This window comes from Sander lucioperca, chromosome 6 (assembly GCF_008315115.2).
Source record: "Sander lucioperca isolate FBNREF2018 chromosome 6, SLUC_FBN_1.2, whole genome shotgun sequence".
In the NCBI taxonomy this organism is placed as follows: Eukaryota; Metazoa; Chordata; class Actinopteri; order Perciformes; family Percidae; genus Sander; species Sander lucioperca.
Genome location: NC_050178.1, coordinates 27,657,854 through 27,680,353, shown reverse-complemented (window position 1 = coordinate 27,680,353; position 22,500 = coordinate 27,657,854). Strand labels below are relative to the sequence as shown.

Here is a 22,500-nt window from a genome sequence, read left to right as displayed (position 1 = left end):
GGGAGAGCTAAACTATTCCCCCATATGAACAGAGCAGCAACGATGACATAGAAGCGTATGTCACGTTATACACAACAAGGTGGAGCAGGGGAGGAGGTGGGTAGCACAGATGCGAGCAGCAAGCAGTTAGGAGCAAACTAACCCCCAATTTCCACCAACTGCGGAACGGCTGCGGATCGGCCCCACTGCGTGTCGGCTCCGTGCTCCGCCGTCCGTCAGTACCCACTATGTCCGGATTTGTTGCGGAACGGCTGCGGCCATGACTGACAGCTGAAGTCCCGAGGACCCACGAGATCTCGCGAATTCATGTATGATCGCGTGATATAACAGGAGGTAGTTTCTATAAACAGAACCACAAACTTGACTTCAGGCCTGTCTCCGCCCATTATGACGTTTCCAAGGTGTAGTGCAGGGAAATATGATCCGCTGTGAGCACGGCGTATTTTATCATCATCATTTTAGCATTCGTCAAAAATAGAAGCTCTGCGTATCTCCTCCGGAGGGCTGTGGACCGCCGGAGCTGGGACGGAGTCGGAACGCCCCGTTCTGCAGCCGTTCTGCAGTCAGTGGAAATACACACATTGACTTTAATGGAAACCTAATGACTCCGCCGACGTTCCAGAGCGGATCCGCAGCCGTTCCACAGTTGGTGGAAATTGGGGGTAAAGCAGCTTTAAGTAGGGCGTCCTGTTTGAGTGTAGCCATTAAGCAGCGAGGGGAGTTGACCAGCTGATGTGCTGACGCAGATCAGCTGCTGCAGCTCAGCTGACGTGACCGTGTTGTTGGCCAATAGCGGTTAGCAGCGTCTTGACTACTTGGCCTGCCAGAACTGACAATTAGTTGGGTATCGTTTGGACTGTTCCTGATACCGGTGCTAAAACGTCACTTTTTAAACCGATACTACGAAAACATATACACAGTCTGCGACATCTTCAAATGTCCTGTTTTGTCCGACAACAGTTTAAAACCCAAATATATTCGGCCTGCTATGACATGAACTAGAGAAGAGCAGGAGAGGAGTTGAGAAGAATTGAAGGGTTAAATGAATGAAGAAGACGTCAGCAGGATGATTAACATTGATGCTCTATCCTCCGTCTTTTGGATTTAATCCCTTCATCTCACTTTCCCTCCACTCTTATAATCTCTCTTTCTCAATCTCATTAGCTTTATACAGCCCCCCCTCTCTCCTCATCTCTCTATCTCTTTAAGTCTTTATACAGTCCCCCCTCTCCTCATCTCTTTATCTCTTTAAATCTTTATACAGCCCCCCCCTCTCCTCATCTCTCTATCTCTTTAAATCTTTATACAGCCCCCCCCCTCTCCTCATCTCTCTATCTCTTCCAGTCTTTATACAGTCCCCCCTCTCCTCATCTCTTTATCTCTTTAAGTCTTTATACAGCCCCCCCTCTCTATCTCTTCCAGTCTTTATACAGCCCCCCCCCTCTCTATCTCTTCCAGTCTTTATACAGTCCCCCCTCTCCTCATCTCTTTATCTCTTTAAATCTTTATACAGCCCCCCCCCTCTCCTCATCTCTCTATCTCTTTAAATCTTTATACAGCCCCCCCCCTCTCCTCATCTCTCTATCTCTTCCAGTCTTTATACAGTCCCCCCTCTCCTCATCTCTTTATCTCTTTAAGTCTTTATACAGCCCCCCTCTCTCTATCTCTTCCAGTCTTTATACAGCCCCCCCCCCTCTCTATCTCTTCCAGTCTTTATACAGCCCCCCCCCTCTCTATCTCTTCCAGTCTTTATACAGCCCCCCCCCCTATCTCTTCCAGTCTTTATACAGCCCCCCCCCTATCTCTTCCAGTCTTTATACAGCCCCCCCCTCTCTATCTCTTCCAGTCTTTATACAGCCCCCCCCCCCCCTATCTCTTCCAGTCTTTATACAGCCCCCCCCCTCTATCTCTTCCAGTCTTTATACAGCCCCCCCCCTATCTCTTCCAGTCTTTATACAGCCCCCCCCCCCCCATCTCTTCCACTCTTTATACAGCCCCCCCCCTCTATCTCTTCCAGTCTTTATACAGCCCCCCCCCTATCTCTTCCAGTCTTTATACAGCCCCCCCCTCTCTATCTCTTCCAGTCTTTATACAGCCCCCCCCCTCTCTATCTCTTCCAGTCTTTATACAGCCCCCCCCTCTCTATCTCTTCCAGTCTTTATACAGCCCCCCTCTCTCTATCTCTTCCAGTCTTTATACAGCCCCCCCCCTCTCCATCTCTTCCAGTCTTTATACAGCCCCCCCCTCTCTATCTCTTCCAGTCTTTATACAGCCCCCCCCCCTCTATCTCTTCCAGTCTTTATACAGCCCCCCCCCATCTCTTCCAGTCTTTATACAGCCCCCCCCCATCTCTTCCAGTCTTTATACAGCCCCCCCCCCTATCTCTTCCAGTCTTTATACAGCCCCCCCCTCTCTATCTCTTCCAGTCTTTATACAGCCCCCCCCTCTCTATCTCTTCCAGTCTTTCTCATCCTCCTGACTCTTCACATTCTCCTGATGATACTTACTCTTTTACTGAAGGAACATTTTCAACGCAGGACTTTTACTGTAACAGAGTATTTTTACAGTGTGGTATTAGTACTTCAACTGAAGTTAAAGGATCTGAATACTTCTTCCAGCGCTGGTGTTTGTATATGAGTGTGTGAGAGGTCAGAGAACAACATTAGACAGCAGCCATGTTGTAGAGGAAGTAAAGGTCAGGCACTTCACTCAGAGCAGTGTGTGTGTGTGTGTGTGTGTGTGTGTGCGTGTGTGTGTGTGTGTGTCTGTGTGCGCATGTGTGTGCGTGTGTGTGTGTGCATGTGTGTGTGTGTGTGTGTGTGTGTGTGTGTGTGTGTGTGTGTGCATTTGTGTGTGTGTGTGTGTGTGTGTGTGTGTGTGTGTGTGTGTCTGTGCGTGTGTGTGTCTGTGTGTCTGTGCGTGTGTGTGTCTGTGCGTGTGTGTGTGTCTGTGCGTGTGTGTGTCTGTGCGTGTGTGTGTGTCTGTGCGTGTGTGTGTCTGTGTGTGTGTGTGTGTGTATCTACCTCCTCCAGTTTGAAGGTGATCATGGTGAAGGCTCTGAACACGCAGTCCGTCTGGCCCGTGATGGTGATGATCCTCTCCGGACACGAGCCCTCCGAGATGTTGATCCTCGCAGTGCTCTGTGGGGCGAGGAACAAAGGAGGGACAAGGGAGGGAAAGGGATTGTGGGAAATTATTTCCGGGGAACAGGAGGAAGGGAGGAAGAGGTAGAAAAGGGATGAGGGGAGAATGCAAGGGAGAGGAAATGAGGAAAAACACCGGGGAAGGAAAGGGAACCGAGTGCGGAGCAAAGTGGAGGAGAGGATGGGGAGAAGATGGAGGGTGATAGACAGGGAGGGGATGGGAGGAACATGGGAGAGAGAAAACACATTAGTGGGGGGAAGGGACATGTGGGACAAGAGAGATAGAAGGAGAACCATTTACGCTACCAAGTTCCCCACCGCTCGCTAAACGAGATTCACCTGTGATGCAGGAGAGAGGGATTACCAGGAAGGCTGGAAGAGGGAGGAGAGAAGGAAGGAAGGCTGGAAGAGGGAGGAGAGAAGGAAGGAAGGCTGCAGGGAGGAGAGAAAGAAGGGAGGCTGCAGGGAGGAGAGAAGGAAGGAAGGAAGGAAGGCTGGAAGAGAGAGGAGAGAAGGAAGGAAGGCTGGAAGAGGGAGGAGAGAAAGAAGGGAGGCTGAAGGGAGGAGAGAAGGAAGGAAGGAAGGAAGGAAGAGGGATGAGAGAAGGAAGAAAGGCTGGAAGAGGGAGGAGAGAAGGGAGGAAGGAAGGAAGAAGGAAAGGAAGAAAGGGAAAGGAAGGGCGGAAGGAAGGAAGGAAGGAAGGAAAGAGGGAAGTAAAGAAGGAAGGAAGAAAGGAAGGAAGGAGGGAAGGAGGAAGGAAGGGAAGAAGGAAAGTAGGAAGGAAGTAAGGGAGGAAGGGAGGGATGAAGGAAGGAAGGGAGGGAGGAAGGAAAGATGGAAGTAAAGAAGGAAGGAAGGAATTGTATCAGGTGAAGCACTTTGTGACTGTTAAAGGTGCGATGTATCAAATAAAGTTATTATAATAGTAAATCAAAGTTTCTTTGAAAGGAGGAGAGGAAGAAAGAGGCTGGGGGGGGAGGCTGCTCGATTATGTAGGAAAAAATCGTGATTACTAAACATGATTACTCATATACTACTGGAAAAGATGTTGCATTTATTGAAGTTAAAAAACAGAGAAACAAATCAACAGTGAAAACACCTTCAACTCTGACATTTCCCTTCCACACACACACACACACACACACACACACACACACACACGCTTACGTACTGAGTAAATTGTGAACACATCTACAACATTCCCAGTACTTCAGTACTTATGAAGAACTGTCCAACCTGTCCAACATGCAATCAACCAATCAGAGTTCATCTCCCTTTCCCTTTAAAAGCCAGGTGCGTTTGGACCTTGGAGCATTGCTATTATGATGGAGGATTTGCACCCTAATATTTTTATTTGTAATCTTCTGCATGTGTGTGTGCTGCTGTGCGTCCCTGTGTGTGTAACAAGCATAATGCGCGCGTGCCGCGCACGAGCCTAGGAGCATTTTACTAATGCTCTGTTAAAATAACAATGAAATGCTGCGTTATTGACTTTAGACCAGGTTTTTGTTGGTCAATGGTGTGATCCCACTTCCCACTGCCTCAAGACAGCAATACTCCTGAATGCACCTGAACACACCTCCCTGTAAGACCAGCACGCCCAGAATGCACCTGAACACACCTAACTGTAAGACCAGCACGCCCAGAATGCACCTGAACACACCGCCCTGTAAGACCAGCACGCCCAGAATGCACCTGAACACACCTCCCTGTAAGACCAGCACGCCCAGAATGCACCTGAACACACCTAACTGTAAGACCAGCACGCCCAGAATGCACCTGAACACACCGCCCTGTAAGACCAGCACGCCCAGAATGCACCTGAACACACCTCCCTGTAAGACCAGCACACCCAGAATGCACCTGAACACACCTCCCTGTAAGACCAGCACGCCCAGAATGCACCTGGACACACCTCCCTGTAAGACCAGCACACCCAGAATGCACCTGGACACACCTCCCTGTAAGACCAGCACACCCAGAATGCACCTGAACACACCTCCCTGTAAGACCAGCACGCCCATGGGCCACAGATGGGCGCAGGTGCATTTTCTATTTAAACAACGTGGACGCTGGACGGGAAACTGGCAACTGCGTCCGTCTTAAACTAGCAAAGACACTTGCGTCAGGCTTTGGGCTGCGCTGCGCCGGGTGCAAGATAGGGCCCTGAATGTGGCTCACATCACATCAATTATGAATTTACAGGTAAGTGAGTGGTCTTGAAGAGGATTCTTTTTTTTCCTGTCTCGGTATTGACTGTCTCTCATTTGGTCTCGACTAGACCTGGTCTTGGACTTGTCTTGGACTCAACAAAGGTGGACTTGACTACAGCCCTGACGCGCACACACACACACACACACACACACACTCACACACACACAGTACTTTGTTGCATTGAGTAATACTACTAAGTTTTACCTCGTACTACGGCTGTAGTTTCTCTGTAATTTCCTACTTATTATCAGTGGTAGTTACCTAATTATGTAATTACCATGTAATTAACAGGTAAATACTTGGTAATTAAGGGGCTGCAAAAGGAAGGGTTAACCAAAACGTAACATGCAAAATAATCTTTTTTGTAATTACAATTTGCATTAATTGCACAGCCCTAAGAAAAGGTATAGGCGAGAATATTGCGGGAGATTAGGGAGACAAAGATTAAGATGATTTGGAGGATGGAGGAACGATGGGATTTAAGTCCAGGAAATGAGAGGAGAGGAAAAGGTTGCGGGTAGAGATTTAATAAAAGGAAGAGGAGGAAGGGCAGGAATGGAAAAGCGAGGAAAGGGGCGCAAATATTTGAGATAAGAAGAGAAGGTGAAGATAGAAGAGAAGGCGCAGTAATAACTGTACGAGGATGAGAAGAGAGGATGGGTGTCAGGAGGGAATTGAAGTGTGAGTTAGAGGAAGATAAACACAGACCATCAGTTCAGAGACATGGTGCAGACTCTGTGGAGCTTTGACTCCACTGGGTTTGTTTTTTAGTGGAAGAAAACTCACTGCCTCTTAAAACGTGTTACTGCATAACAATCCTGCTCTGTTCTAGTTCTTTACATTGCTATGTTTTGGTTTTTTAAGCGTTTGAGTTTTGAGCCCAAAGTGATTTGTGAAGTGAAGTGTTTTTATCTCCAGTAGAAGAACTAATCTCTGTTTACACACGCCCAAACCTCATATCTCATCAACATTCTGGTATACTGGACATAAACAGGAGGCAGCGTGGAGACTCCGCCTACTGCTGGTAGTTACCATGGTAACGTTAGTAGCTTTAGTCTCAGAGAACGAGACGCCGTGACCGATAAGACCCAATCAGGAGGAGAAACGTTGGCGTCAGTGTCGGTGTTGTCAAAGGTCTCCGTTTGGAGACGTTGAGACTGAAACACAACCCCGCAGATTCAGAACGCCAGAGCAGGGGGAATGAGAGGGGGAAACACCAGAGCAAGGGGAATGAGAGGGGGAAACGCCAGAGCAAGGGGAATGAGAGGGGGAAACACCAGAGCAGGGGAATGAGAGGGGGAAACGCCAGAGCAAGGGGAATGAGAGGGGGAAACGCCAGAGCAAGGGGAATGAGAGGGGGAAACACCAGAGCAGGGGAATGAGAGGGGGAAACGCCAGAGCAAGGGGAATGAGAGGGGGAAACACCAGAGCAGGGGGAATGAGAGGGGGAAACGCCAGAGCAGGGGGAATGACAGGGGAAACGCCAGAGCAGGGGGAATGAGAGGGGCCAACACCAGAGCAGGGGGAATGAGAGGGGGAAACGCCAGAGCAAGGGGAATGAGAGGGGGAAACACCAGAGCAGGGGGAATGAGAGGGGGAAAAAACCAGAGCAGGGGGAATGAGAGGGGGAAAACACCAGAGCAGGGGGAATGAGAGGGGGAAACGCCAGAGCAGGGGGAATGAGAGGGGGAAACACCAGAGCAGGGGGAATGAGAGGGGGAAACACCAGAGCAGGGGGAATGAGAGGGGGAAACGTAAGAGCAGGGGGAACTAGAGGGGGAAACACCAGAGCAGGGGGAATGAGAGGGGGGAACGTAGCAGAAGATATTCCTTTTTAAACCAAAACGTAGCGATGTAAATGTAGCCTAAGCTGACATGGCACTCCATTTGCTTTATAAGCCAAAATAAAGATATAGAGAGATACTAGAGAGACATAGAGATACTTTATTTATCCAGAAGGAAATTAAGAGACAGAGCGCATCGCGTCATACGCTGAAAGCCACGCCCACCGGAGGGGAAAACACCTCTCTGTTCTCCGTTGACTTGTATTGTGTCAAGCTGCATGCTCGTCAATTACGTAGAAACCAGAACTTGAGTTTTTATAAGCTGTCGATCCGAAACACTGAGCATTTATGAAGACGAAAAGACGTGAGGAATCAGCGGGAGGACTGGGAACACGTGGGATCCTGACAGGAAGCTAACGTTACGTCTGACATGAGCTCGGTTCTCAACATGGGAGAGAAATCACCAATAAAGTGGACGGATCCGTTACAATGAGCCGTTAACAAGAGTTGATTGTTTTGCTTCAGAAAGAACCTTTCTGGATGGTGAACTCAGTGCTCCGTGTGTGTATGTGTCTGTGTGTGTGTGTGTGTGTGTGTGTGTGTGTGTGTGTGTGTGTGTGTGTGTATGTGTCTGTGTGTGTGTGAATCACTGTCTCGCAGCAATCAGCCTTGTCTGTTTCACTCACAGCTGATCTCTCTATCACTGAACACACACTGTGAAGAGAACAAGGATATTTTTGATATTAAACGGTGCATCTTTGTGTGTGTGTGTGTGTGTGGGCCTTGATGTGTTCTTCTTGTCTGCCTGTGTACAGCTCATGCGTATGTACAATGGCTTTTTATTATATTTAGGTACAGGTATGAGTGACTGCACTGTTCACTACACTTTCAAACGAGGCCACGCCCATTTATGAGACAGAAAGTGGGGAGCGTTTCATATCATTGGTGTTGCTTTAAATGCTAGTTTTAGTTTTAGAGAATCATTGTTGGGTGCATCTTTGTGTGTGTTTTATTTTGTCAGTTTGCATTTAGTGTCCATTGGTGTTTGATGTGTATGGGCGTATTGCTATCTTGAGGCAGCGGGAAGTGATCGCGCCATAGACAGCCGAAGTTACGCCCTTCTACTTCCGGTCCATGGGACCTATCTTTCAAAAAAATATGAACGGGAGTGAATGGGGAGAGGCAAATATATTTTTTTTCCCCATTTCAATTGAGCCATGGATTACAAATATGATGTTCGTCAATTTAAAAGATCATTTTTCAACCGAAGACTTCGTCTCAGTTTATTGTTAAACTGTTGAAGTATAAGACTGTGAAAATACGTAATTACAAGGACTACACACTTCAATGTCGCATGGATAGGGTGACCAGATTTCCCAGAACTAAAACCGGGACACTTTGCGCGTGACCGTAGTGCTCGGTCACGCACGCGTTTTTTAACGTGAACATGTGCCAGCCCAGGTCAGACATAAACACAGACAGATTAGACACAACAACAGCCCACATAGGCCTACTGCTCACAACATAATGGGGTATCTCAGTTAATATTCATGAATTTTCTTGGTATGTAGCCTACATATCTAAGAAATAATAGGCTATTAAAAGACATTGAGTGAGTTTTGTGTGGGACCAACTTTATTTTTCAGAATTAAAGCATTCTTTTGGAAAATGCACCCACTGAACTTGTGAAAAACTTTGTGAAAAGGTATTTTTCATTGCATGGCACTAATTATTTGGAACTGCTGCCACAGGCTTGAACTAAAGTTATGGTAACACTACATGAATTATGAATTCAAGCATGAATTAATTCATGATTTTTTCATTACTTGATTCCTTTATATTGTATGAATCACAAGGAATTGACATGAGTTCATAGCCTCTCATTCATGACCTCATGCATGAACAACACATCACCTAAAGCATTAGGTAAGGTGGCTACATCATTATGCACAAGTTGTGTTCAAATCAGAATCTGCGCAGTGATGAGGACGTTGTTTTGCAGAAAAATAAATAATCATAATAATGCTTAATAAATCATAATTCATAATGATGTGCCTGCATACCTAATGCTTTAGTTGTTGCATTAATTACATAATGCATAATAATACATCAATTAATTCATGCATGAATTCATGTACCCTTAACGTAAAGTGTTACCAGTGTTATTCTAACCAACAACACACACACACACACACACACACACACACACACACACACACACACACACACACACACACACACACGTCATCTCATTTGATAGAGAAGATAGCTTTCCTATTGGAAACATCCATTCCGTATATTTGTTAGAGGAGCGAATTTTAATTTGTTGGCTGAAAGCCTATTGTGAAATTATGCAAAGGTGTCAGCAAAATTGGCCCGTGTGACGAGTGTGTGTTTCACATTTTCAGCAGGGCAGCGGAGCGGCTGTGGGTTGACTCTCCACGGTTCTCATGGGCTTTATAAGTCCTAACGTGAAATAGCTTAACGTGGTTTTATGTACCTAAACAACGATCAGTGATCACCAAATTTCTCTCTCATATTGCTCCTCATAACCAGAGCAATATGAGAGAGAAATGTGGTGATAATTGATCGTTGTTTAGATACATTAAACCACGTTAAGCTTTTTCACGTTTTAGAATTTCCACCCAGTGCTCGTCCGCTGACTTTCCAGCGGACCTGGAGGGACTGGTTAAAACAAGACAGATAAGAAGAGGCATTGCAACAATATTAACAAATATAGCCTACATTGTAACGCTGGATGCACAGATTATGCAGACCGCTACGATTGACTGACATACACACACACACACACACACATTGTTAAAATCATACGCTGGACGCTGTGTTAGCCTTTCTACATGGGTTTAGTTAATGATCGGGCTATAATAAGACCACGTCGGCTATGTAATCGCTGACAACCGGGACAATGTCATAGTGGTTGGTGTGTACCGGGACATTTTAGCATCTTGACAGGCTTTTGTCGGGACTCGGGACAAGCAACTCAAAATCAGGACTGTCCCGGTCAAACCGGGACGTCTGATCACCCTACGCATGGATGACGTCTCGCTGAAGCTACGATGTCTGTGTGCATCGTACCGGGATGTAACGTTACTCTAATGAGCAGAGGATCTCGTCGGTTCTTTTGCTTCTCTGCTGAAAACACTTCACTGGATAAAACCCATCAGGTAAGATAACGTTACAGGTGTTGTGGAACAGAGCTAAGCTAGCTAGCTAGCGAGCAAGTTGAGCATCAAGCTAGGTGATGTAAACTGTGTGAGACGAGAGATGTAGTTCACTGAGACGAGAGATGTAGTTCACTGAGACAAGAGATGTAGTTCACTGAGCGGTTTCACACTAAACTAAGTGGTCATATGACAAACCTAGGCTAACGGAGACTTTCTTCGGTTGAAAAATTATCTTTTCAATTGACGAACATCATATTTGTAATCCATGGCTCAATTCAAACAAGATCAAAAAAATAATTTGCCTCTCCCCGTTCACTACCGTTCATATTTTTCCTGAATTAAGGTCCCATGAGGTCCACCGGAAGGGGCGGGACTTCAGCTCTCTATAGATCAACAAAAACCTGGTCTAAAGTCAATAACGCAGCATTTCATTGTTATTTTAACAGAGCATTAGTAAAATGCTCCTAGGCTCGTGCACAGCACGCACACACTATGCTTGTTACACACACAGGGACGCACAACAGCACACACACATGCAGAAGATTACAAATAAAAATATTACGGTGCAAATCCTCCATCATAACAGCAATGCTCCAAGGTCCAAACGCGCCTGGCTTTTAAAGGGAATGGGAGATGATCTCTGATTGGTTTATTGCATGTTACGCCCAAAACACCCCTCTGATTAATGAAGACACTAAGTACAACCCTTTAGAACCATGCACCCGGCGCACGGACCCTTTTTTCCGCCGTCAAACTAGCAAAAGTAGATTCGTACAGGCCCTAAACGCACCTGCACCAGGTGCTTCACGCCGTGCGCTTAGATGGTTAAAATAGGACCCTTTGTGTGCATGTGTGATATGTCAGCATGCATGTACATAAACTATATTAAATGAAACCATATTAAACATCAGGCTCTCTCTGCTGCTTTGATTTTGTCCCTTCATTTTGGCTTTGTTATATATAATAAATATTCATTTTGGGATGGTTTGCATTGAAATTCTGGGCGGTTAAAGTTGTTTTTCGGGACTTTGTTGAAAAATGTAAATCTGTAACTCCGGGCTAAGAGACCGAGGTGTAATACGCGTCATGTCCTGCGTCCTACCAACCCAGTCTCACGGCAGTTGGTGAAATGGTCATGTTATTTAATCTATTTGATTTGTGTACACGGACACGTTCATGTCGTTTATTTCGTGTTGGTGAGCACGTATTTTAAACTAATGTATTTCAATGGGAAGCATCTACAGTAGCGAGTAGTATGAAATGCCGAAAATCCACGCTGGGAGGTTGGTCGGGGTGGTGGACGTCCCCCAGAGACCGGGGATCGTGTCCCGGCATGTGACGTGTCCTTTCCCCGTTCTTCTTTTCCTAAACCCAACCACCGTATAGATGCTTCCCCTTACGTGCTGACCACCACGAAATAAACGAGATAAACGTGTCTCTGTACACAAATCAATAGATTAAAAATAACGCGACCATTTCACAAACTGCCGTGAGACCATGTTGGTCCTGCACACACTACCCAGGTGCCCCCCTCCCCCCTTGCCTAAACCAAACGGAGGATTTCTTCCAGAAAGTGAGAATGCGTCTGAAATCTCCTGTTGTGTTCTACGTGTGAGGAAGAGAAACTGATTTCCTCAGACATTATCCGGAGATTCACGTGTGAAAACAGCCTCAGTCTGATTCAAATCTGTATCTCTCAAGTCCCCAAAATGTTACGGAAAAACACGGCGTGGCCCTTTAAATTATTATTATCTGCTCAGAATGTAAATGGATGTAAATTTTGACATTTTAAAACCTGCTCTCTGTGGTGTTGGTGTGCATGCACAGTGTTTTATGAGAGTATCTGTGCACCGTATACGAGTTTGTTGGTGGGTGCTGGTTAAAGTTGTGTGCGATTGCGTGTGTGTGTTTGTATTTCATTTTGGGAGCGTGTATTAGTGAGACCCACCCGCTGCTGTCCCTCACATCACCATCTAAACACTGCAGACTCTGCTCATTGTTATGGAAATAGAGCGAATATGCTCTGTACGTGTATATATGTGTGTGTGTGTGTGTGTGTGTGTGTGTGTGTGTGTGTGTGTGGTAATAAAACAATGATGGAATAATTCTCTCCTGCTCTCTCACCATCTATTATCTCAATAAAAATACATTAGCTGCCGTCTCCCTCTCCTCTGCAATCTGTTTATTTTTGTCTCTATCTATCTATCTATCTATCTATCTATCCATCCATCCATCCATCTCCCTTTCTATCACGCTTCCCTTTTCATCCTTTCCTCTAACCACACTTATGCCCTTCCATCCATCTTTTCCTTCCTCCCCCCCCCAACACGTTTCCTTATTCTCTTCTTTCATCCCCATCATTATCCATCCCTCCACCACTGCCTCACTCACTCATTCCTCTCTACCTCCCTGCCTTTTATCCTTTCTAATCAGTCTCATTATCATTAATGCATCGATACGTCAACTCCTCCGTCTAACTGTCTCGCAATCCCTTCATCTATCATTTCCCATAACCCTCTGTCCTTCCTGTGGTCCTCACGCTGAACCCCTACGGTATCAATTACCCTCTCCAACCGTCCCGCCCTTTCTCCTCCCTCTATCCTTCCCTTCATCCTTCCTCTTGCTTCCTGTCTCTACTAAGTCCCTCCACCTACTCTATGTTCTTCTGTTCCTTTCTCTGCCTTGCTGAAACATGAGAGTAGCAGAGTGTAATTGTTCAGCCTCTCTGAGGAGGACTAGATCTTCTCAAGTTCATGGCTGTGTCTCAAACCGCCTATTTGCACACTTCAAACACTTAGTTTTAAGTATATAGTGGAAATAACGCAAAAAGTCAATGCACTGAAAGTACCAGGATGACCCCCTAAAAAACAGTCAAAAAGTTCAGTGTGGAACGATGGATCCTACTCGCACAAAAACGGGCGCCATCTTGACTACAAAGCTGAACGGAGCCCTTGACCGGAAAGCTGATTGGACGAACGCGTCACGTGGGTCTGGCTGCTCAAGAATTTCAAAACCGACCATAACGGCGGCTCGTTCGTAATACGATCTCATATTTTATGAAAATAGTTCACTGAAACGTGTTTCTGAAAACATTTTAAGAGAGAAATAGGCCGTGCAGTTGCTGAATCTGTCTTCATTTCAGAACGACAAAGGTCAGTTTGAAAGATTTTCGTCAGAATTTGAGAGGCGGTGAGCCGAGCCAACCGCTCCTCATTTGCATACAGGAAAGCCCGTTTTTTTGGCAAGCGGGAAAATCGCGTTCACATGTGTTGCGTTCGTCACGTTCATCCCGCTCGTCATTTCTTAAGTGTTTTAACGTAAGTGGTCCTTTTGGGACAATACTAAATAATATTAATACTAATAGTGGGCACCACGGCAGTAAGTGGTCAGTGACCATTAGCAGTGTCCTGACGGAAGTATGAGGAATGAGACAGCCTAGGTTTGCCTTTTAGAAACAGAGCACATTGCGTCGTACTGAAAGCCACGCCCACCGGAGGCGCCACAATAAAACGAAGGGCTGAAACACTAACATTAGCTGTGTTGGAATAGTTCCCTATATGTGTGTGTTCGCCATTTTGTAGCGGTGTTCCAATTATCCACGGTTAATTTAACTCACTATATAGTCTAGAGGATGGATACCCGAACCGAGCCCATCGGGACCCCGCGGTAACCGACGGGCCGGGTTGGGTTCGGACAGATATTTCGAAATGATGTTGGGGTTCGGGTTGGGCTCGGTCACATCAGCATTGAACATTTTAAATTTAAAACAGCTTATTATGCAGGTGCGCGCCTGTGTTAACGTGCGCTTGTTGCCCCGTGTGTGCTGATGACTTCATCTGTCGACATTTCTGAATGCCTTCCTACAAACGTACATGTGTCATTAGTATGAGAAAAATATGAGATTTTAACTGTCGGGTTTGGTTACTGCTCTGTCGGACGCGGGCCGGGCTCGGACAGAAAAATGCGGCCCGATCCGCACTCAATACCCACGATGCACGGCTCATTTTTATGCGTACATTCTATACAACGTAGCCTACATTGTACTGCCGTATACCACAATGTTTTCCAGGAGGAGAAGAAGCTTTCGTTTCTAAACAGTTGTTATATATATATGCACAACCTTTAATATCCTCCTGGGTGCTCAGTTTGTTTCAGGGACAATTAGAAGTATTTTTGTTTCGGTTTGTTTACATCATGCTGGGCGCGCCCGCCTCCATCACGCAAATAACTTGGACCCTATTGTCCCATGTTTTTGTGTCTAAGTGATTGAAATAAACACACAGTTTACCGATTTACACGTGGAAATATGTTGGCTCTATACACGCTAAAAGTACAGTTTTTTTAAATGGAGTCTGGTGGGTTTATCGCTAGTGATCACATAGCTGTTTGTGGTTAAACAGAAAAGAGAGGTCTATCTCTGTAGGGATCCTTTCCATAATGTTGTCAGACACTTAGAATAATAATCTGAGTCTGTCAGCAGCAGAAACAGAACTTTTAGTGGACTCTAACTGCTGCAGAACATTTGTCCTGTAGGGTTACATTATAGCCCGGTTCACGGCTGATGGTTACCTTGCTCCCATTTCATTTCAAACTGGCTGTTCCTTGTTGTTGTACTCCAAGTCTTTTCTCCTCCCCATCTGTCTATCCCCCCTCTCCTGTTTCTCCCACCCTAATGAGTGAGATGTGCAGCAGTGCGCTGTCTTGCTGTTGCAGCGTGGGTCTGTTGTCTCCATTACTCTTCATTTAGAGCGGAGGAAGGATGGACAGCCATGTCACTTAACTGGATTACTCTGCTCTGTTCTGCTTTATTAGGGAGTCATGCTGCCACGGTGCGTGTGTGTGTATGTGTGTGTGCCTGTGTGTGTGCGTGTGTGTGTGTGCCTGCGAGCGTGCGAGCGTGCGCGCGTGCGTGCGTGCGTGCGAGCGTGCGTGTGTGTGAGAGAGAGAGAAAGACACCCTGTAGGTATAGATATCTGTGTGTTTGAGTGTGTAAAGCCGTTATGAAGAGCTACAACCTGACTTCAATGCTTTTATTGACTCGATGAAAAGTGACTTCTGGCATGCAGTGTCCTCTCCGTGTGTATGTGTGTCTGTCAAAAACATTTGCATCGTGCAAAAATATAGCCTTGACACACTGGATTCTATAGGCAGTTCATTAGGGAAAGTGAACATCGGGGGTGTGTGTGTGTGTGTGTGTGTGTGTGTGTTTGATCTGCCAGTTTGCATACCCAGTGAGTGAGGGAGCACAGGTTGGGGAATAAAGAAGAGAGAAATGAGAGAGAAGACGGAGCTCACACATCCAGTCTGACTGTATAAAGCCAGTGTTGTGCTGTGTCCTTGAGAGGCAAATAACCGTTTAAATATTCATGCTTCCTGCTCTGTGAGTTACGCCGTCAGACACAAACACCTTGGCTAAGACAATCCGTTTTCTTTGCCTCGTCTCTATCTCCGCCCCCACTAAATGTCTCCGTAGAGGTGACACCTCGGTTAGTTTTAGGAGGTTTCAGTTAGTTTGCTGTGTTTCAGTAGTTTAATATTGAAAGCGGGTACACTCAGTAGCCCCTTGACTAGGTACTTCTGCACGCCTGCAAAAAAAACAAACATGACGAGGTCAAGAGTTTCAGTTGCTGTTCAGACCAAACATGGAGCCAGACAGGCGTGAGTATCTCACAAAGAAACTTAAATCTCGCCTTCACTAAAATGTTACATCATGAGGTTTTAGATCGTATTTTCTTTTGTTGTAAGACACATTTGTTTTCCTTCATATGGCCTTATTTTAACCATCTAAGCGCCTGGCGCAGGTGCGTTTAGGACGTGTCCAAATCCACTTTTGCTAGTTTGACGGCGGAAAAAAGGGTCCGTGCGCCGGGCGCATGGTTCTAAAGGGTTGTACTTAGTGTCTTCATTAATCAGAGGTGTGTTTTGGGCGTAACATGCAATAAACCAATCAGAGATCATCTCCCATTCCCTTTAAAAGCCAGGCGCGTTTGGACCTTGGAGCATTGCTGTTATGATGGAGGATTTGCACCGTAATATTTTTATTTGTAATCTTCTGCATGTGTGTGTGCTGCTGTGCGTCCCTGTGTGTGTTAGAAGCATAGTGTGCGCGCGCTGTGCACGAGCCTAGGAGCATTTTACTAATAGAGGAGGGAGAGAGGAGGGAGGGAGGAAGGAGGGAGCTGTCTTTGTGAGCTACCTACATTGTAAAACTTTTCACCGTAAATTTACAGTAATACACTGGCAGCAGCTTCGCCAGTAAACTGTTTATTTACAGTACATATACTGTATTTTACTGTAAATTCTGTTTCTTACTGTGTTATTTAAATTTACAGTTATATACTGGCTGCAGTGTAACTCCCACCTTTTCCTTTATTTTCCCAAGATGCATTGGTATTAACAGTAAACACCTGTAATCTGTAACATTGGCATATAGCGCTGTAATATTATTATTTCCTTCCAGAAAGCATTGCCATCTACAGTATGATCCTATATAACATTAACACAGTAAGATACTGCGAGATTGTAGCTGTACATTTACATCAAAGGTTTAGATGTTAGCTCTGTAATATAGTGTAATGTCATTTTGTTTTGTAGATATTTTCTGGTTTCTTATTATTTTGTTCTATACATTCTTTTCCTGCATGTGTCATGACTGATCACGACAGTCAAGTTTATACACCAAAACAACTAGTTGAGATTAAATAAAGATGGTTTGTGGTTGGTATTCAGTTTACTGTCCCGGAGCAGTGAAAGAAACTAGAAAATATTCACATTTAAGAAGCTGGAATCAGAGAACTTGTAGCTCTGATGTTGTTTGCTCGAGTAATTCCTCTTTCCCTTCCAGGCACAACCCTCTGTTTGCAAATCAGTTCTCTTTCTGCAGCCCCATACAAATACTTAAAACACAAGGCTCTAGAACTTCAAATGTTCTGCGTTCATCCCTCTGAGGACAGAGCACAGACACATCACTAGCTCAGTAATATATGCGACACCTGACGGGAATACCAGAGAGAGTTGTCTGTACGTTTAAAGAGAGCAGATATGAGATGTCGGTTTCCCAGCGGAGAGTTAATGTAAAGCCAACATTGTCCTTGTCCAAATACGCAGAAAAAAAGAAGGAAAGTCAGAGAGGAATGGAGAAAAGAATCAGCTGAGTGTGCGTGAGAGCAGGAATGCATTTATTTTACCATTTTAGGGTCCATTAAAAAAATGTTTAGCCTCAAATCGGTTATAGTTTCTGCTGGACACAAGATAAAGTCTAGCCTGGTCCTACCAGACTCTGGTCCATTTCATTTGTACAGAGAGTTTGGCCACTTTCCATTGACAAGTGTTAACTTCCTTGAAGGCGGGTACTCTGTTGAAGTTTAAAACTATTGGATCTGCCCAGAGCCACTCTGGATCTGCCATAACCAATCGCTAACGTCTGGTCGTGACATCGGCTTAGCATAGCTAGCGTTAGTCTTAGCCAACTCCTTCACCACTAATGGAGCGAGCTGGAAAATCTAACTTTTCCCGAACCCCGTGGGAAGGAGGGCCACAACATCATGGCCACCAACAAAACTCAGCAAAGATTGTTCTTGCTCGGGCTTTAACTTCTGGATATTCGGCAGCGTTGCCACAACGGACCGAATGGCTTCGCTCGCATCTTTCTCCGCTGCCATTACAGAACTACAAATCAAACTAGCCCACAACCTCAAAGTCATCGTTCTCAGCCACTCCCTCTGTTCACTGATTGGACCGGTAAAGATTTAGCTGGAGAAAACCCAAGACTATACCACAAACCCAGACAGAGTACTGAAGGGAAATGAAAATTGAGCGGAAGTACGTAGGAGGGAGGAGCCAGGCTAGATTAAGTCGTGCAGGGGATCATAAAAACCTGGGCGAAACAACCCTAATATGATCATTGAACGGTCAACAAATCAAGAGGTTTATCTTCCAAAGTGGCACTCTTTAGTAGTAGTAAAGTACACTTGCCTCTATAAAAGGGAACTAATCCTTTAAATTCAAGAAAATACTGTACATAAATAGAGGTCATCTTCAGGAACATTTGTTCCATTTGTACAATGCAAATAACTGAAATGAAAGGTGAAAAGTAAAGCCTTTTAACTGGCTGCTTCATACTACAGCAGAGAAACTAGGATGAGCTGTTACAGTATGTCACCAAATCCTCGTTGTTATTTTTGCAGAAGCACTCCTGAGTCTCTGCAACATCGGCCGGGCCAAATAAAAGCCTCGGTGTGGCTGCGGCGGCAGCATGAAGCTGCAAAATACGTGAGAAGAGATTAAATTCAGCTTTTCTTTAACTGGAATGGGGCTCACTGAACTCCTGCCGGTGCGTTTCAACAGGAAAAACAATACTCCGGTGTGTTTTAATGAGCCTAAATGTACTCCATTTAGTTCCCCGCTCGCCTGCAAAAATGTTAAATAATAAGACACAAATACATTCTGGAGGGAGGAATTATTTTAGAAAGTGTGTCCTCAGAGAACTGACTTGAAGATGACTGCACATGAGTCAACACTCCAGAGAGAGAAGAGGGAGAGAAGAGGGAGGGAGAGGGAGGGAAAGGGAGAGTGCCGGTTTCGTTCGTGCCTTGGGGGAATTTTAAGTTAACTTGGAACGTGGTTCAAGCAGAGTTTAGGCGAATGGGGTGGGCCTCCAGAATGAGAGTAAAACATCCAGCGGAGAGCTGACAAATGTGCTTTTCACACAAAAACAAACACAAAGATGTGCCAATATTGTATTATGCAATTTGGAATATTTATTTGTAAGGTTTTAGGGCGATTTTACATGCAACATGTTTGGTTCTATGCTGTGGACTGTGAAACCCAACCAGTTCTCACTCCAAACTCTTAAAATACAGACGCTTGGGCAGTGGATGTCAGCATCAGATACAACGGTAGAGAGTAGTATGTAGAGAGACAACGACAGAGAGTAGTATGTAGAGAGACAACAGTAGAGAGTAGCATGAAGAGAGACAACGGTAGAGAGTAGTATGTAGAGAGACAACAGTAGAGAGTAGTATGTAGAGCAGGGGTCACCAACATTTTAGAAACTGAGAGCTACTTCATGGGTACTGAGTCATACGAAGGGCTACCAGTTTGATACACTCTTCTGAAATAACAAATTTGCTCAGTTTGCCTTTAGTTATATACGATTATTAATGATTAATGATAGTCATCTATGTGAAGACACTGATCATGTTAATGATTTCTCATTATCAATAATTATCAACAATGACTTAACAAGGTGGGAAACAGATAATATCAATATTCAATTTTCATTTTTAGAACAGGCCTGAGGGCTACTCATGTGGTCCTTAGGGGCTACCTGGTGCCCGCGGGCACTGTGTTGGTGACCCCTGATGTAGAGAGACAACAGTAGAGAGTAGTATGTAGAGAGACAACAGTAGAGAGTAGTATGTAGAGAGACAACAGTAGAGAGTAGTATGTAGAGAGACAACAGTAGAGAGTAGTATGTAGAGAGACAACAGTAGAGAGTAGTATGTAGAGAGACAACAGTAGAGAGTAGTATGCAGCTCAGAGTCGTGGAAACCGTTTGACAGTTCAGCTGACAGCAAAGACGGCTGAAGACGGAAACTTTTACACGGCTAACTTCACAGCAGGCGGCCAGAAACACAAAAACACACCTTCAGATATTTACTGGCATTCTAAAAACAGGCAGAAATGACGGGAATCTAGATGCAAAAGGGACGCGCTTTGACTCTTCTGACACGTTTTCAAATCTGCTGAAAGCACCTTTTCACAGTACGTAGAGCCGAGTTACAGCAGAAATATAAAACGTACCATCATGTCAATACAGCTGACTTTACTGCTACTATTATGCAGTGCTGTAGTAGCGGACTCCAGATGTTTGACTACTGTCTTGGACTTTTGGACTTGGTATTTTGCACTTGGACTCGCCAGATATTCTAGTTGGTCTCGACCGAGTCCAGCATTACATGCTTTAAATAGGTGGAAATGACGGGAATCTACATGTTTCTATTGCTTTTTATATTGTGTATAAAGATCAGGAAAACATGCGATAACGTTGACTATCGCGATAACGACATTATTTGCGATAAACGGATACACCCTGCTACACCCTGCTCAACGCCCTGTTACGCCCTGCTACCTTGCTACACCCTCCTCTATGCCATGCTAAGCCCTGCTACACCCTGCTACGCCCTTGCAGTGTTGCAATGCTTTCTGATGATGTAATTAGCAGGATGCTAACGCGAGCTTCATCTGAAAGGTTGTGGATTAATAGGAGATGGGAGAAGGAGAAGGAGAAGGAGACAGAGAGAGAGAGAATCAGCAGGATGGGGGCGGACGGGGCGGTGGCGTCTTACCTCTTCTCGTATTCTCTTCACCGTTTCCCCTTTCTGTGGAGAGACGAGAAACACAGAGCTGAAGGCGTTTCACTGCACACTGTCACTCACCTGACAGGTGTTGAAATGAAGTCACTGAATACAGATGTTTTACACAATGCAATGCATATTTTAGATTAAAGATTGTAATTACATTAGTCTGAGGGATGTTAGCTGAGAGACAGAAGATCAAAACCTGCCGTAGCATCAAAGGGTCAGGATTGCTATACAAATGGTCAGAAGACTGCGTCGGGGGGGCGGGGGGGTGCAGTTTCTTTAAACTCAACAAAGGGATGCATGAAGCACATTAACATGACTTGTGATCTCAGGATGAACGCAGGACATGTATCGAGTAGTATGCATGGCTCAAACATAAGCTTTTTACTTTTTCCCCCGCATTTTTTACACTTTTGTCGTTTTGTTTTCTTTTGTCACCCGTTTGTTGACACATTTCTCTCTTTTTTGGTCATTTTTGTTTCGACTTTTGTCGCATTTCTGTCGACACTTTCTAAAATGGAAGGATTGTTCTTTACTTTTAATACTTGAACTACATTTTCCTGATGATACGCACTTTTAATGAAATAACATTTTCAATGCAGGACTTTAGCTGGTAACAGAGTATTTTTACAGTGTGGTATTAGTACTTATACTGTAGTAAAGGATGTGGGGCTTTAGCGAGCGGCGGCCCTGCCAGCCTCGTTTAATTTGAGAAGAAACCCTGGAGAGCAGCTCCTGCGGGGCGACTGCAGACTGACACGGCCCAACTGGAAGTGGAACAGTCGTGTAATTTTCCTACCGTCTTAATGTCAGAGACTGCCAGCTAACAGGCCACACACTGGAAGTGACGGGGGAGGGCGGAAATCTAAATATACGCGGAGGGAAATCAGCCCCCATCGTGGGTTAGTGAATGTGCTGCGAGGGCAACGGTCATTATGACACTTCACATGGCTGTGATGTATCGGGGGAGTAATCCTGCGGGGGCTTTATTTAACACGTCCACACTGAAATTGACTCGCGTCCTTGGGGAGAGCGGCTCCTTTTCAGTAAGTAGAGATTGGAATGACAAGGCCCGGCTGGAGATTTTACACACTATTAATTCATAATTCACAACTTTATTTCCGTTGTAGCAGGATTACAGTGGACGTTATCTTGAGCGGCGTGCCAATTTCAGCCAACCGTAGACTGAAGATGGGGAGGGTTTTCTCATATGAGAGTGAAATGATTCCATGTTATCTACTCAGAAATGATACTGAATGATTATTACATAGAGTCCATAATTTGCACTTTAATGTGTTCGAATATTCTACAGCAAAATCCCTTCTGGTAGATTGGCCATTTGAATCGCCGGATATTCAGACTTTTGTCTGTAATATATGAGAGAAGGAAAGAGAGGATTTGGGTCTCTCTCTGCAGTGTAACAGAGTAAACACACCGGGCCTGTAATTGTCGTGTATAGCCCGCGTAGTGTAGATACGTGCCTGATCGTGCGTCTGCCTGGACATTCATACAGCACACGTATTTCTACGTGCCGGTCACAATCCTCCTCTCCTCGGATCTCTCTCTCTCTCTCTCTCTCTCTCTCTCTCTCATAGAAAGAGACAGGATGGAAAACTGTGGTAATTGTAGCCTATTTGTGGGTCTGTGTGTGTATGTGTGGCTGTGTGTGTATGTGTCTCTGTGTGTGTGTGTGTGTGTGTGTGTGTGTGTATATGTCTGTCTGTCTGTGTGTGTCTGTTTGTGTGTGTGTATGTCTTTGTCTGTGTGTGTGTGTGTGTCTGTGTGTGTGTGTGTGTGTCTGTGTGTGTGT

At 45.3% G+C, this 22,500-nt stretch overlaps 1 protein-coding gene and 1 long non-coding RNA gene across 6 annotated transcripts in view; one reads left to right on the top strand and one right to left on the bottom strand.

Moving 5' to 3' along the window:
• The window catches only part of LOC116054831 (poly(rC)-binding protein 4-like), a 74,570-nt gene that overhangs the window by 50,331 nt on the left and 1,739 nt on the right, over positions 1-22,500 (bottom strand). For 4 of the 5 annotated variants that reach the window (XM_036002291.1, XM_031306553.2, XM_036002294.1 and 1 more), the window contains exons 3-4: positions 20,676-20,708; positions 3,024-3,140 (exon numbers count right to left, since the gene is read on the bottom strand). In XM_036002291.1, the coding sequence (XP_035858184.1) occupies positions 3,024-3,140; positions 20,676-20,708 (150 nt within the window). Of the gene's footprint in view, positions 1-3,023; positions 3,141-3,482; positions 3,537-20,675; positions 20,709-22,500 lie in introns of those variants that run through there. The other variant, XM_036002292.1, reaches the window with a different exon arrangement.
• On the top strand, positions 10,398-10,548 carry LOC118495283. Its single transcript, XR_004897636.1, has 2 exons — positions 10,398-10,431; positions 10,471-10,548. It is a non-coding gene; the product is annotated as an uncharacterized LOC118495283 (long non-coding RNA).